The sequence below is a fragment of the Strix uralensis genome, chromosome 18 (genome assembly GCF_047716275.1).
Source record: "Strix uralensis isolate ZFMK-TIS-50842 chromosome 18, bStrUra1, whole genome shotgun sequence".
Lineage (NCBI taxonomy): Eukaryota > Metazoa > Chordata > Aves > Strigiformes > Strigidae > Strix > Strix uralensis.
This window is the reverse complement of record NC_133989.1, coordinates 16,760,577-16,776,349: the sequence shown is the minus strand read 5'-3', so window position 1 is coordinate 16,776,349 and position 15,773 is coordinate 16,760,577. Positions and strand designations below refer to the sequence as shown.

Sequence of the window (15,773 nt, the reverse complement as noted above, 5' to 3'; positions counted from 1 at the left end):
AAATATATGAAGGCTGCAGGGAGATCTACATAATAAAAGCTCTGAGTTAACGTTAAAGACATCAAAATAAGCCCACTGTTATCAAAGAGAGGCAGAATCATGCAGAAATGCCAAGGACAAAAGAAATTTTCAGCAAAATATGAATTTGAAGCATATAAAGGCAGAGAGATCTATCTTATCTAATTCTACCGGAGAGTAACAGTTTCTGGCATCTGTACAGCTGACATGGAGAGACCCAGGCCTGTCCTAATGTCCTATTAACTACCTAACCAATGTTCAGAAAGCAGCGTGTGACTTGAAAGTCCCTGAACTTTCACAGGTCAGAACTGGGGAAAACATAAACCAAGAGAGAAGAAAGGTAAGAAATGGGGCAAACACAGAACCATTCCAAGCACCGCCGCTGAGCAGGCAAGTATTGCCAAGGAAAGCATCTGGAGCTAAACCTTTTGTCTAATCCAGCACACCATCAATTTTTGTGATGCAGTTGTTGTAGGTACCTCCACTAATAAATCTGATGAAAACTGGCAAAACGCATTCACGTGCCCCAGAAGCATTATATTAGCAGCCACAAATAAAACAAAAATTCTGGCAGCAAAATCACCCAGAGGAGCTGCAGCCCTTGACAGCAACATGAACTGGAATAACTGCCTAAAATTGTGAATACAATCTTAAATTTGTAATTTTGCCACTTATGATTTTTTTCTAATGGTGGAAGGTGAAAAATGCTACAGTTAAAGATTAGATAAAAGCCGATGCAGAGCATCAAAGCACAAACAGGTTTAACCTAGAAAACAATCATGGTGCAAAATCAATTCTTAGAAGATACCTCCTGCCAGATGGGTTTAATCAGGCAAGCTGTACAAACCTCACAAAACAGACATGATTTTTATTTGCTAGCAAAGAAGAGCAGTTATTGTAGGACTGCTACTGTAATTGCTGGAAAATTTAAACCTAACTTGAATTTTGAATGTAGCTGAAATTCACTGGGCATATTTAGCAACCATCACTGATTTAAAAAACCCAGGTTCTGAATACAAATAACAAGACAAGAAGTTTGTGTGAGAGGGACAAATATTCCATATTTGTTCTTTCCTATTGCTCTGGATGTAAAAAAACCAACAACTGCACAATTAGGTACAGCATGCATTGTCATAAGCGAACCCTTTGTTCCACCAGCTGCATTCTCAGGCACAATCTTCAGATACAAAATCCCTCGTCAGAGCGGAGAGAGAAGTCCAGAAGACAAAAAAACCCCAAAAAACTCAACAACAAAAACAAAACAAAAAAGGGCTGCAGATGCTGAAATAAGGTGTGCAAAAATAAAATTACACTACAGATGCAAGCAGAACCAGCCCTGCTGACATGGTACAAAGCTCTGCAATAACTTCTGCTTTTATAGAAAGTCACTTGTCCTCTGATGCTAAATGAGTTTCATTCCCCATGTGTACAGGGGGACTGTCACCTCCAGGCCTACAGTAAAACCTCCCTGAATCTGCTTGAGGAAAACTTCTTTCTCCTGCAGTGCTGTTCACCATCTGCACATCACCTCTGCGCATCACCCTTCACACTGGATACTGCAAATCCGAATGTGAGCGGTGATTTTACTGACTGTGCTATTTCTGTTCTACCAGTGCACATCATGTTTACGGTCTGTGCACAAGGGAACATAAACAACTGTTTGTTTGTGCATGTATTTAATAGAATTAACTAACTTATCTACAATCACATTTCATCTAGCATCTTCTTCCTCAGTTTACATCCCATTACCTACAGTCTTCAAGTTCAGAAAACAGATGCAATTACTTTCAAACAACCTACTTTTCCAGAATGTCTTGGTTTTCGTTCCAATGCTGAGTTGCTCAATTAAGCAAACCCTTAAAACTATTTTAGAGTCAGCTGAATAAACTCTTTCATAGCTCATTTATCCTATTTACATTCCAATATGGCTCAGTCTACAAACCATATTGTTAATGTACTTTTGTTACTATATTATTACATCTCAGAAATTATTTCTAAGGAAAAAAACCAGAATCATTTTTAGCATATTTATCAAATTAGCTGCATTTCCACACAAGGTTTGCTGCTCTGAATTCTAAAATTTTTGAGGAAGAATGACAGGGAAGAAGCCAAGATGAAAAGCATCCTATTTGCTTCTGACGCAAAAGAAAGCGATGCAAATCAGATTTAAAAGAATCAGCAATTCCAAGACAGGAAAACGCTGAGCTTGCCTAATGACGCTAGGGAAGCCGAGAACGAATAAGGCAGGAAAGTATTACAGCCAGCTCTCATTGCAGTTGCCTTCCTTTTGCTGGAGAATAATCTCAAAAACATTTATAAGTATAGCTCCCTTCTTAATGCTCCTGCAAGGATAAAGTGATTAATATATAGCCCATTATGAAACAAAATACTAATCCATATCAGGTGCCAAAGCAGAATTCTGCAGGTAGCAATGGCAAGAGAACATTCACTGAAAATTGAAGTGATAGAGTAAGTACAAGGTGGTATTTCCTTTGTTAAGCACACTGAAATCTGATTAAAAGCCTTATTTAAGAGCTAAGAATTCTTTTGAATTGTCATAGCTCAACAGAAAAGCTGTAATTTAGGCTTCTTTTATTGTGAAAACTTTTTACCAAGCAAAAAATCTTGTGAGGCTTTATAAGGTCTGAGGAGAGCTTTATATATCCATTTACTGATATTCCTGGGCCACACTGAAGCTGGGTGATCATTAGTAAGACCAACAAGGGTTTTATTTAATGATTAATGGATTTTTCTTTTCAGAAGAGAGTGCCAACTCACCTACCCCCTCTGAATCCTCTGTCATTTCCATGGCAAGACAGCTCGCTACAGTAGTGATCACTATTATTTTATTGGAATCTATTTAGAATTGAAGCATTTTATTTTTCACACATAGCACCAGAGCTTTCCTACCTAGAAATACAAGACCATTTTTGTCTTTGATTCGGGGCAAAAAAACCTCCCAACGTTCCATGAAAGATGCAGATGATTAACAGTGACACAAGGTTTGCATATTTTACTTTGCTGCAAATTATCAGCAGTGCCTAGGGGTACTAAACGAATTGCAGTTGGGTAGTGGCTATGCAACATGAATGCTTTTGATACAAAGGAAAATAAGACATTGTTATTGTTTGAAAGACATCTGGATAGCTTTGAATGTGGGGTGAACAACAGGAAAATATCTGCTTGCTATTTATTTGAGGCTCTTTGCAGGATCTAATGTATAAAAATCAGGAAGATTCACGTTCTACCATGATGCTGCTACTATTCTTTACAACTGGACCACATGACACTACCTTGTGCAATATACTGTTACAACCCACTCTTGACAAATTACTTGCACTTAAAATTTCTGGAATGGCAAAATGAAGACACCTACGTGCCCCCACATACCTCCCTTCCATGTAGCCAATGACTACCACAGCTAAAAAGCTTGAGACATCGTCACCTACAGGCCTGCCCTGCTCCTTGTGGCAGCCCCGCAGCAGGATGGGCCGTGGCTATCCGTGACCAGCACGCACGAGCCCTGTCCTACGCATTTCAGAAGCTGACGAGGCATAACGAGACACACACTGCAAGAGACGAGCTGGTACCTCCGTTACGGTTTCCAAGTCACCCTGAAGTTGCAGTCTATCCACACGTTGGCCACTTGGTTCTAGCTGAGTTACTTTTCACAGCTGGCCTGAGACTGTGCACTCCTTCAGATTTAATCTGAAATCACATGGCCTGTTTTGCAGCAGTGTTGAGACGATAAGCCATACCATGACCACATATAATTATATAGCAGGTAGTTAAAAGACTTTTTTCAAGGCCTATTAAATTAGCTTGCTTTGCTTTACCTTGGCTATGCAGCATTTCTGCACCTGTAAAAGGCACATAACAGCTCCTGCATTTTATTTTGGTACTAGTTAAGCCAATTAACAATTGTCACAAAAGATCACTTGCTACAGATGATGTGAGTAGTTTCAGTCAGAACCAAAATATCCATGAGAAAATAAATTCCACCTTCAGGAAGGAATCTTGACATTGTGCAGAAAATACAGGTTGGGGCTACGCACTGAATAACCAAGGAAAAAAATAAAATATTGAACAGTACTTAGTACTTGAATGTGATCCACTCTTTGCACTGAACTGGACATCTGTCTCATGAAAAGGTATAAACTTCAGGTTAAAGACTTATAATGACTATTCAGTGGAGTGGGACTGCTGGAACCAGAGCCACACCAGTAGCTTAACATGCCATTGCCTCCTTTTTGTTTGTTTTTAAGAATTTAACTTTGAAATCTGGATATTCCTGTGTTCTCATTTCTGTGCAAAGTTCCTCCATTTTTTCCTAAAGCAAACTGGAAACAATTCCCAGAAGTTCTATCAGGAGGATTCCTGTCCATGCCCCTGTGGCTCATCTGCACCATCAGAATAATTAGATACAGCATATCTGCCTTTACCATTTTAGCTGAATAATGGTACAGCAGCAGTAGTCTACCACTCTGCGCTGGTATTAGTAGACTGGCAACAGCAAAAGGTTACGGGACAGCTGGCCAATGAAGAATATGCTGGTCAAAGAGGAATGAAGAGATTCAGCAATCTTGTATTTCCACTCAACAGGTACATTCACTCATTATCTCTCAGTATTATCTATTTGCCTCTTCCCTCTCAAAAGTTGTGGGTTTTTTTTCTTCCCAATCTCTCCTATGCCACAAAGACCAGCACTGCTTGGGCTTGTTATCCTCATACCCAGAAAGTACCAGATTCCTCCCTCTAAATTCTAGCTGCAGCTTCAACTAAGAGAGAAATCCAGCCCAGTTTCAGGCAGAAACATGTCAGGATACACATATAATTCAGGAAACCCCTCCAAAATCTCTACCACACATGTTATATGGAGTCTTCTAATTCTTCTGAAACTACTTCACAACCTTTGATCGTGGCTGTCAGACTGTTTAAAAAAGGCAGCCTCCTCGTCCAAGGGCTGTGGCACCATCTGCCACATTCTACACTTCCTCCACCCAGTAAATGTAAAGAATGGTGCTGTTATAATTGGGTTTATAACTGAGCTAGGATGTTTGCATGGTTTTTTTTAATCATGAATGAACTTTTCAGTGGCAGACTTGCCAGTGGGTTATCATTTAACTCTTGAGAGAAATGGCTAGAATATGAAATAACACAGGTCCTTTCACATACTTGCTGAAAAAATATTGACAAGTTGCCTGTGGAGCTTCCCCATGCCCCTTATAAAAACAATGCAATATTAAACCTACGTTGTTTGTTCTAGCTGTTGATTATTTTTCTTCTTCCTTGGAGGCTTCTTCTTCTTTGGCTTGTTGGCATTCTGATTATTTTGTTTGTTGTTCACACCAAAGTGTCCTGCTGATATATCGCTTTGAAGAAGGTTAACCAAGAGTGGACTTGTGAGCGTAACATCTTTATTGACAGGAAAAACAGGATTCTGCCCACAGGAAATCTGATTCCCATTTGGTGTTCCACTAAACCCCGTATTGAAAGGCAGCCCATGGCCAGAGAAATGACTCCCTGAAGCATTGTTGTTTCCTTGCATTGCTTGCATATGAGAAGGCACCATGTTTGGCTGCTGCACAGGAACATCAGGTAACATCTGTGTCAAGTTCACATCATTATTTGCTGTAGTAGTAGTATCCCCAAGTTGCTGAGATATGTGAGGACCAGGTCCAGTGGGTCTTAAAACTTGCCCTTGAATTCCCATAACCTGAGAAGGATTACCATTCACAGGGCCTTGCTGTGCCATCATCTGCCCAGTGAACTGCACCATGTTTCCTTGCATGTTTGGGGTTGGTCCTCTCATCAGTTGAGCTGGCCCCGTCATAACATTGGACTGGTTTTGAGTACTAAAAGGCTGTTTATTTCCTTGCATCTGAGTGGTCATCATCTGCTCCATCATCGAGTTTTGCTGCAACAAGACCTGGCCCTGAGGTCCCATCATCTGATTGTGTGTAGACATCATCTGTTGTCCCTGCTGGGGAATCATCTGTTTGGGTGGGGTCATCCTTTGGGGAGAAGGACCAAGATTTTGGTTTTGTGGTGTCACCATCATTTGGCCTTGTGGCATGAGCTGAGTTCGAGAAAGTATCATCTGGTTTTGAGGGTTCAGCGATCCCTGAGCCTGAATGTTTACCATCTGTCCTTGAGAGGATACAATTTGCTGATGCATTCCCATAAGCTGAGACTGTGGTCCTTGCTGAGGCTGTCCCTGTATGTTGCCCATGTTAACTTGTGGCACCCCACTAGCACCAGCCTGCTGGTTGTTCATATTTCCATGTAGTCCCATTAGATTGGTCTGCATCATATTTGGTGGGCCATGTGGTGCTTGCATCTGATTTTGAGGAGGTCCAGATCCCTGGCCACCTTAAAAAAAAAAAAAAAAATGCCAGTAAGAAACTGATTGGAGTGGTATAAGAGTTTTCACAACTTTTGATGTTGAGTAAGTACTCCAAAATTGTCTTCCTCCCTTTTCCAATGAACTGGAATATCTGACATATTTGCAGTCCTGTGATGAAACATGTGATGCTACAGATACACGTTAGTTGTCAAAACAGAACACCATATTTCTCAAAATAAACACTTAGACTGGTACTTTCCATGTACTCCACTGCAGAAGATGTAACAGAAATTTAATTTCAGTTGTTATCTGTACGTAAGTTTGAAAATCTTCCATGATATCACCTAACTCAACAGAATAATTCCTAACCAAGATAAGCTTCAAACCTTGAGGTTATTTTATAATGGGTTAAAACATAAATACACATGGAGTACTGATGAAATGACATTATCGGGGTATCCACAATCCAGATAAAGGACTAATAACTGAACTGTTAAATGGAGACATTTGTGAACTAAAGATTTAATTTTTACAGGACTGACTGTAAGTAGACTTCCAAAACTTTCAAAGGAACTAATAAATAACCTTTTCAAAGCAGAACAAGATTATTTTGTTTTCTGCTTCTAAGATAATAACACTCCTTTGCTGTTTTTTTTTTCCTGGACAAGAAGTTCCTTTTGTGTTGTATCTTTATTACCCCTAGCTTCTAAATTTCAGTGCTACTTCCATACAATTTCTTAACAGATACTTCTGGATCCTAGTACCACAGGCCTCATCAATAACAGCTGGGTTGTTTGAAAAACACGACCAGCCTCCTGCTCTTCTTTTCCTCATTCAGCAATACACACAGAATGCCCCTGCAGCTCCAGCTAGCTAACTCCCTATTAATGCCTAGGGTTTAATGTTTTGGTATCTGTGTTAAACAAGTAAAGGCGTCATTTTCTACAAAAAAGAAAAAACTGAGGCACACCACATTCCAAACAGACCTGTGTGCTGCACGTTTTGGCTAGTTTGCAGCTGCGGCGCTCCGCTGTTCACTGGTGCTCCTGGAGCTGTGGAAGGCACCTGACCTTGCATGAAGTTCTGGTTGGCCTGGCCTGCAGGGAACCCCGGGGGAAGGCGCTTGGGCATTCCTGAACACAAGATTTTTCTTATTAGTAAGTATAAAAAACAGGAACAAAAAAAGGGAGAAAATCTCTAATTGGAGTACAATAGGAAGAATACCTTTGAGTCTGTACTGACGCATTGCAGGTTTAGGCAGAAAGTGGTTTTTGCCAATATACGAAACCCACTGAAGGCATTTATAGTTCTTATCTGTGCAATAATTCCACGTAACAAGCTACTATGACTCAGTTCAAACTGTAATTTAAGTACAAAAACTTACCCCACAGAGAAGACGAAACGTCCATGTTTGACTTTTTAGAAACTAGAAATTAAAGTAACAGAGTTTGCTGTTTTCTTGTCTAGTGCATCTCAACTCTAATCAGGCCCTTAACTTACTCCATGTATGCAAACACAAATAACTTGCATTTTTGTTACAGTGATGTGCTCCTCTCAACGACAACTCTCACCATTACACACCAGGTAGATGCTCCTTAGCACTCCTTTGCACTGTTGCAGTGTGTACGCACACTCACAGTAACTTCTCAACCCAAACTGGGCTGAGTAACCTCATGAGGCAGCATGTCCAGAGCACAAAGCGGCTGCTCACTGAAGTAACCCTGCTATTCCTTACTGCGAGAGCAAGTAATTCTATCAGGCCCCTATCTGGCACAACGCCCACACTTTGACATATCAAAACATCACTGCTGCCCTGGGACAGAGAGCAAAACCTTCCCTCTACCTACCAATGTGAGCAGCAGCATAAATGGATTTAACAGAACCCACTTCTTTTTAACTCACTGTCAAATAGACGATGCCACAGACCCAGAAGCAACTCTTTCCTCTGTTTTTCTGACCCCACGATACACAGACAGAATTTGACTTTGGTTCCTTCTACAGTTACACCTTTCTTGCATGCTCAATTGTACTGCTTGTGTTAATTAATCTGGTCTTAGGTTTGTAATCGATATTTCAAGATAATCAAGTTTACAGGTCAAACAACAAGACGCATCTGCAAATATGGAACACAGACTTCTTGAAACGTCACATCACCAGACTCTAATTTTAGTTCTGCTAAACTTTTAGGAAAGTTTTGCACGTAGGAATGCTTGAACTGAGAAACTTGACCTACTCCCAGATCTAATACAAACTCTGATTTGCTAAAAACTAGGTGAAGTGGGAAGCGTTTCAATGTATTCATTTACACCAAACCTTTAAATGCAAGATGGCTGAAAAATTGAAAAATCCATAATTACAACTTAGTTAACACAATATAAGATGGTTTGAAAATGGAAAGATCCATAATTACAACTTAAAATGAACACATAAATTGCAGCGAGGAATGAGCGAGCATGCACAGAAGCCAGGCAAAAATCTCAGCAAGTGGAAGCAACACAGCTTTGCTGAAACCAACAGAATCCTGTCTTTTTAAATCAGCTGAGGATACAGCTCACAGCAGGATTACTGATTTTAGCAATCAGGTCTACAGTGAGTCCAAATAATGTATTTTGATAGTTTATTTTGGGTGTCATTTTTAACTAAAAAAAAAAATAGGGTTTTGTTTGTAGTAGGCTTACTTAGAAAGGAAGAAGAATACAGGGGTTATACTATCTAGAGGTCACAGATATGCTACCTGGAGAAAATGATTCCTGGTGGGGACATATGGCTGGTGAGGCAAAACCGTAGGGAAATGTGACTATACTAAATAATAAATAACTGCTTCCAGATGGAGACAAGATCAGATATACCAACTATAGGGCACTGGCAGATCCCAAGAACAGTCTGGAAGAGGAGAACCTCGAAACTGAGACAATTCATCTGAATTCAAATGAGACCCATGGTACAAAGAGTGAAAACAAGAAGCTTGTCCAGATCAGCAGACCAAGAAACGGGTATTCCTTACACCTGTAAGGACAGATTTTGGACAGACTTCAGACGTACGATGTGAGAATGCAAGAAACTAATATAGGTATGTGTGTGTGTAGGTGGACAAAGAATACGGCTTATAATTATAAGTACAGAAAGGAAATATTTCAAAGGTTTAAGCAAGAGCTTGTGTATGGGTATCTGAGAGCAGCCATTCAAGAGAAAGATGAACAAATGAGTGAGCAGAGAGAAGTGCTAGAAGTCTGGCGCAGAAGTACAAAAAGCTCAAGGGGAAAAAAACCACCAAGGACACAAAAGAGATCTTGGGATTGACAAATGAAATTCCTCCCCTGTTAGAGAAGAATTCTAGTAAGTAAAAGATGTGAGTGCAGAGGTCTGAGGAGAAAACTAAAGACAACACAGCCAAAGGGGAAATCAAAACATCCCTTGACCTCTTAATTTTAGAATAGGGAGTACAACAGCATGGCAATAATAGCTCTTTCCTCTTTTATACGGGAAGAAACTGAAGACAAATAAAGACAGAGTCAAGAAGAGACATCCACAACTTAGAAAGGAAGATGCAAAATAATGCCTCACTTCTGTAGTAGAAAATGTAAATGGTGACAGAGGAAGCTGAAGAGAGAAAGAAAATGTTCATTTGTTCTTAACACACTCTTTCTCAAAAAAAAATCCCCCTCAAAAGAACAACCCCAAACAAAAACAAAAACCCCACACCATCTTTGAATATCCTGAACTTGCTTAAAGGCAACAGAAGAACTGTCAAGAGGACGACTGGCAGCCATAACCACCAACCATATACAGCAGTTTCTTTCTGCAGTGGCCCACAGTCTACCCTTAGGTTATCGCCGTGACACTGCTGGACAGAGGTAGTAGAAATGAAGTGATACTGGTGCAGGTTCACCCATACCCACTTTATACTCAGTCTATGCCTTTGTTCTGTCTTTTAAAGGATCTTTTCAAAAGAAACAGCAACATTAGTTCTAGCCATTTTTTTTCTTTTTAAAAATAAAAGAAGGTCTCAGTACTTCTTACCTCCTAAACCAGGGTGTAAACCTTGTGGACCTTGGTTTTGCTGCTGCATCACCATGAAGTTGGGGGGTACATTCCCCTGTTGCACCATAGGATTACGACTAGGAGAACTGACAGGCTGCTGAAATCCCTGGGGAAGCGTGCTACTCTGGGGAGGCCTTGGTCCCATCTGCTGCTGCGTCTGGTTAACTGTTGGAGATGATGCAGGAGATCCCTGCTGGAAGGAGGAGGGAGAGGAAGCAGGAGACTTGTTGGTCAGGTGGGGTTGTTGCAGTGGCGTAGGAACCCGTGAGGGCCCTCCCTGAAGGCTTTTCATTTGAGGAGCAGTAAACTGGCCAGGATTGCTCATTTGGGGAAAGTTTGAGTGAGCCTGGGAAGCTTGCTGGCTTCCAAAAGGATATGGAGGTGGAGGATGAGTAGGAGTTTGTACTGTTGCTAGAGATGGTCTTGCTTGAAGTTGCTGCTGCATTTGTCCAGGCAATGGGGCCTTTTTCCAACCCTGGTTTACTGTCAAGGTACCCAATGCTCCCTGGGTTGGAGGAGGCTGAAGTGCTCCAGAAGGAAGCTGGTTCCAGCCAGGGGGAACTGGAACCTGTGCTGGTGAAGTAAATGAAGGTCGAATACCCTGCTGTGGCTGCTGATGTGGCTGGGGAGGACGTGTCTGCAACTGCGTCTGCTGCTGGAGCTGCTGAAAGTTGGCTGAGTTCATCTGCCTGTTTACAGGAACTGACTGCATTGAATGGAGCTGGGGAGCTAAAGATCCAGATGGATGATTTTGCTGCTGGATATTTAGCCCAGATAAGAGTGGGTCCATTGCATCTATTAAAATAGCAAAAAAAGGTAAAAAAAATAACCTACTGTAGACAAAATCGACCCCAAAACAAGAAAGGGTAAATTGCTTGCTTGCATTTGCTTACTCTGCATGAAAATTCATGTTCCAGTGTTTCAATTTCTCCAACAGACAGAACAGGCAATGCTCTAAAAGTTTTCAAAATGTTTAAGAATCCTGAGAAGCCGGGTCTTATCAATTTATAACCTCTACAATAAAGCACGATAGCTCCACAGCGCTTGTCACTACAGATTAATGTACGCCTCCTAATACTCAGAATCATAGAATCAGAGAGTATCTCAAGCTGGCAGTGACACATAAGGATAATCGAGTCCAACTCCTGCTCCTCGCAGGACTACCTAAAACTACACCACACGACTAAGAGCATCATCCAGGCGCGCCTTGAACTCTGACAGGCTTGGTGCTGTGACCACTTCCCTGGGGAGTCTGTTCCAGGGACCCACCACCCTCCCAGGGAAGAACCTTTTCCTAATGTCCGATCTGAACTTCCCCTGACGCAGCTTCATTCCATTTCCTCGTGTCCTATCGCTGGTCACCAGAGAGAGGAGATCAGCACCTCCCCCTCCGCTGCCCCCCTTGAGGAAGTTGTAGACTGCGATGAGGGCACCCCTCAGCCTTCTCTTCTCCAAGCTGAACAAGCCAAGTGACCTCAGCCGCTCCTCGTAAGTCTTGCCCTCGAGACCTTTCACCATCCTGGTCGCCCTCCTCTGGACACCCTCTGGTAGTTCGATGTCCTTCGTATACTGAGGCGCCCAAAACTGCTCCCCGTGCTTGAGGTGGGGCCGTGCCCGTGCAGTGTAGAGCGGGACAGTCACCTCCCTCGACCGGCCAGTGACGCTGTGCTTGATGCGCCCCAGGACAGGGCTGGCCCTTTTGGCTGCCAGGGCTCACTGCTGACTCTTACTCAACTCGCCATCAACCCAAACCCCCAGATCTGTTTCCGCAGAGCTGCTCTCCAGCCTCTCATCCTCCAGTTTGCATGTGTAACCCCTTAGTTTCGGCTATTACCTCTACCAGTTAAAAAGAATGGCATAACAAGGAATTAAGGTAGTATCATAAACTAATATTTCCAGAATATTTAAAATATTTATGAAAAATGCTGTCTGTCAGAATAAATACTGCAGAGATCTACAGAAGTTGGCAAGTACTGCCACCATTTTATGGAGGGACAAGTAATAAACCCCTCTCTTTTTCTGTAGTCCCAAAATGCAAGTAACTTGTATTGGCAGAACTGTGAAGAATAAACCCTAAACATTCATACCTCCCAGATTTCCAATCCTTAAACTTCCAGTCTACCTACCCATCCTGAAAAGCACTTGTGCTCAGTTTGGTGCATTTGCTTCCTACCAGAGACATCTGCCTCATTCAACCAATCCTTCTCTTACCTTTATCTAAACATAAAGCTCAGTCACAACAGTTCTACTGCAAAAATACCACTGCCACTGCTCAACGCATTTGAACAAAATACCAAGCAAGCTAAGTGACTTATGAGGCACCCAAATTATTTGAAAAGTTTTACCAGGTTGATGGGGGCAGGGAGGGTTGCACAGAAAGAGTAACTCCCAGAAAGGGCAGGGGAAATACTCCAGGACAATTCTGGAGTGCTCTTACGAGTACACGCTCAAGCCTGTGTGCTGAAGAATAAAAATTCAAGAACATTTTCAGGTCAGTACTGGGACTAAATTTTACCACCTGGCTGTGAGGAAGGCCGAGGTGTTCTTGGCTGCAGCTCAGCACTAGCACCACTTGCCACCATAGAGGAGGGCACATTTCCACTCTGGGACATCATGACAGCTGCAGCATTGCTCATTCTTATTAAACCTTAAAAAATAAACATAAAAATTATCAAGTGTTGCAGTTTTTACATAGATAAGAACTTCAGATTATTCTTTTTACAAGAAAAAATTGTATTTCTTTAGACTTTTAGAATTGTTTGTGTGAAATAACCCGAGGACACCTATCTGTGTCTGAGAGGTTAGATTCCCTGGTGTAAAACAAGCAACTTAACATCATGCTGCAGCTTTTCCTTTAGCATCAAACTTTTAAAAAAGCTATAGAAGAAAACACCACCGACTCATGAATTATTTGAGCCTGACTTGCCACTGAAGTCACCAAGTGACAAGATTGTATCGAACTTAATACATGCAGTAAGGTTTTTGCAAAATCACATACTAGAAAGTAACTGAGGGGTTGTAAGAGAGAAAAATGTCAATGTTTCACTTCCACAGGCTGCTGTTTTGTAAAACAGTTTATATTGTTGTCCTGTTGGTTATATTTATACTATTCACACTTACATTGTTGACCTGCAGGCAGGAAATGAAGCTTATGATCATCACAGTGAAGATTAGAGCAGCCACTTTCAAAGCAAACCTTTCTTTAAATGTTTTACATTCCTTGTTAAGCACAATGATTTAAATACTGTTTAATCAGGTTCCTACAGAGGTGAAATGTTCTATTCCTTCTCATCAACAGCCACACATGCATCTTACATTAAGTCTAACAAAAAATGCTCCCAGTTTTCTTATTTGCTTTAAATCCTATTTACTAAGATACTAATTAGTTTATTTTGCCTTATGATTCAGCTATTAAAATAAATTACATAGTAACTTTAACTCTTCATAAAATCTGACTTCTGTAGTTAAAAATTACTTATCATGCGTATACAATGCTCTAAAATGCAGCTTAGTAAAACCACACCTCCCCGTGAAAATTAATTCACTATGATCAGATCTCAAAAGTTTATGAGAAAATAAAGAGAGAAACTAATAATGACAGTGTCCTGTCTTTCCATAATTAAAATGGATTTAACCTAAAATAGTTTATTATTGTACACTGAATAAAGGCTTATGCTCATTTTCATAAAGGTAGACAAACAGAAAACTGTGATAATTTGTGCACATTTCAAAGTGAATTCACTACATTAGACTCAACAGCTTTAACAGTCTGTATGTGTAAAAAAAAACCAAAAACCAACAAACCAAACACCAAACCACCAAACCCTCAAAAAAGCCCCAAACAAACCAATCTGCCCCACCCAGATCACTCCAATGTTTGTGGGACAAAATGCAGTCAACTATTTAGTTTACAAAATGTGGGACATGGTTTGACAGTACAGTAACAAGAACACACATTAATTAAAATGGCAATTATAATTCTGCAAACAATAGCTGCTATAATCAGTAAAATGTTATTATTAGCTTAGTAACAAATTTCAAAGTGTATAAAGCTAAACAAATAAAAACCAAAGGAATTACCTTGTCCCCCTTGCATGGGAAACCCTGTTTCCATTCGCACTGAGTTGCTTGCTCCCAGGGGCCCATTGATTCGGACATCTTGACTTCTGTTTTGAGCTAAAGCTAAATTGATAGCACCTTCCCCTAAAAGTAATGCACCATTTGGTGAACTGAATGATACACAGAAAAGCAGAATACAGACATTTTCAAAAGGACAGTTAAAAGATGTCACGGAGGAAGAACAAACTTCACCTGTAACACGCACTTCAGAAGGACAGTTATGCATTGTACTGCCCTCATCTTCTGGATTTCATTTTTAAGAAGAACACACACCATGACAAGGACAAAATGCCCTCAGTTTCATCCCAAGTGTGCTCTTGGACAATTGTCCAGAATGGATATTTTTATTGTGAAATCCTCTGAAAACGTGTTTTTAAGAAAGCCTATGAAATAATTAGGGAAGAAAAATGAGGGCACATTTTGCTAGCTAACACTCAAACATTTTTCAGGAGGCTTCCTGATGCTCAGAGGATTTTCAGCTATCATTTTATTATTAAACCTATTCTTGAAAGAATAAGTCTTGAGCTACCTTTTCACTGAAGTCGCTCTTCAAATTACTAAATTAGAAGTTTTGCAACATTAACCAAGTACACAGAATTGTATACTGAGTATGCTTAACTTCCAGCTTAATGCCTTTGGAAGCAAATTAGGTGTGTAATACCTTCAATTTGAACTGAGAGAATTCCCAGGTCACGAAGCTGTTGGTTATTATTCTGAGCCAGAATTCGCAGCCGCTCTGCAGCTTCTCGGGGTATATTGAAGGTAACGCGCACGCTGTTCCAAGGCTCTATCTTCTGCAGTTTTAACTTGTTGGATTCTTAAAAGAAAAACAGTCAGTCAGTGCAAAGGCAGTTTTCAAATACGTACGATGAAATAACTTGGTAAAAAAAGCACAGCTGAAAAAACTGAAACCATTATTTGGCTTTGAAAATTACAAGCGGTTAGATGCAGGTACAGCAGATTTCCCCATCAGTATCGGTACAGTGACAGGTACTGCCAAAACACTTCGGGTATTTTCCAAAAATCAGCAACATAAAACCTACCCAATTGATAAGCAACGCAATAGCCTACACAATCACTTGATAATATTACTCAAAAATTGAAACATTCTGTGGATAAACTACTTTGGAAAGATATGAAAATATCTAATAAAACAGATTTACTAAGTCTGTTACTCAACCAGACAGATGTGTGGAAAAAAAAAACCAATACTACAAGAATGAAACACTCATTCTTGAAAAATTTGCTC

General features: G+C 40.7%; 1 protein-coding gene across 6 annotated transcripts in view; it reads right to left on the bottom strand.

Annotated features, from left to right (window-relative positions):
* Window positions 1-15,773, bottom strand: part of NCOA6 (nuclear receptor coactivator 6) — a 47,424-nt gene that overhangs the window by 15,657 nt on the left and 15,994 nt on the right. For 5 of the 6 annotated variants that reach the window (XM_074888653.1, XM_074888655.1, XM_074888656.1 and 2 more), the window contains exons 5-10: window positions 15,186-15,341; window positions 14,486-14,608; window positions 12,921-13,052; window positions 10,385-11,200; window positions 7,351-7,497; window positions 5,271-6,390 (exon numbers count right to left, since the gene is read on the bottom strand). In XM_074888653.1, the coding sequence (XP_074744754.1) occupies window positions 5,271-6,390; window positions 7,351-7,497; window positions 10,385-11,200; window positions 12,921-13,052; window positions 14,486-14,608; window positions 15,186-15,341 (2,494 nt within the window). The remainder of the gene's footprint in view (window positions 1-5,270; window positions 6,391-7,350; window positions 7,498-10,384; window positions 11,201-12,920; window positions 13,053-14,485; window positions 14,609-15,185; window positions 15,342-15,773) is intronic. The other variant, XM_074888654.1, reaches the window with a different exon arrangement.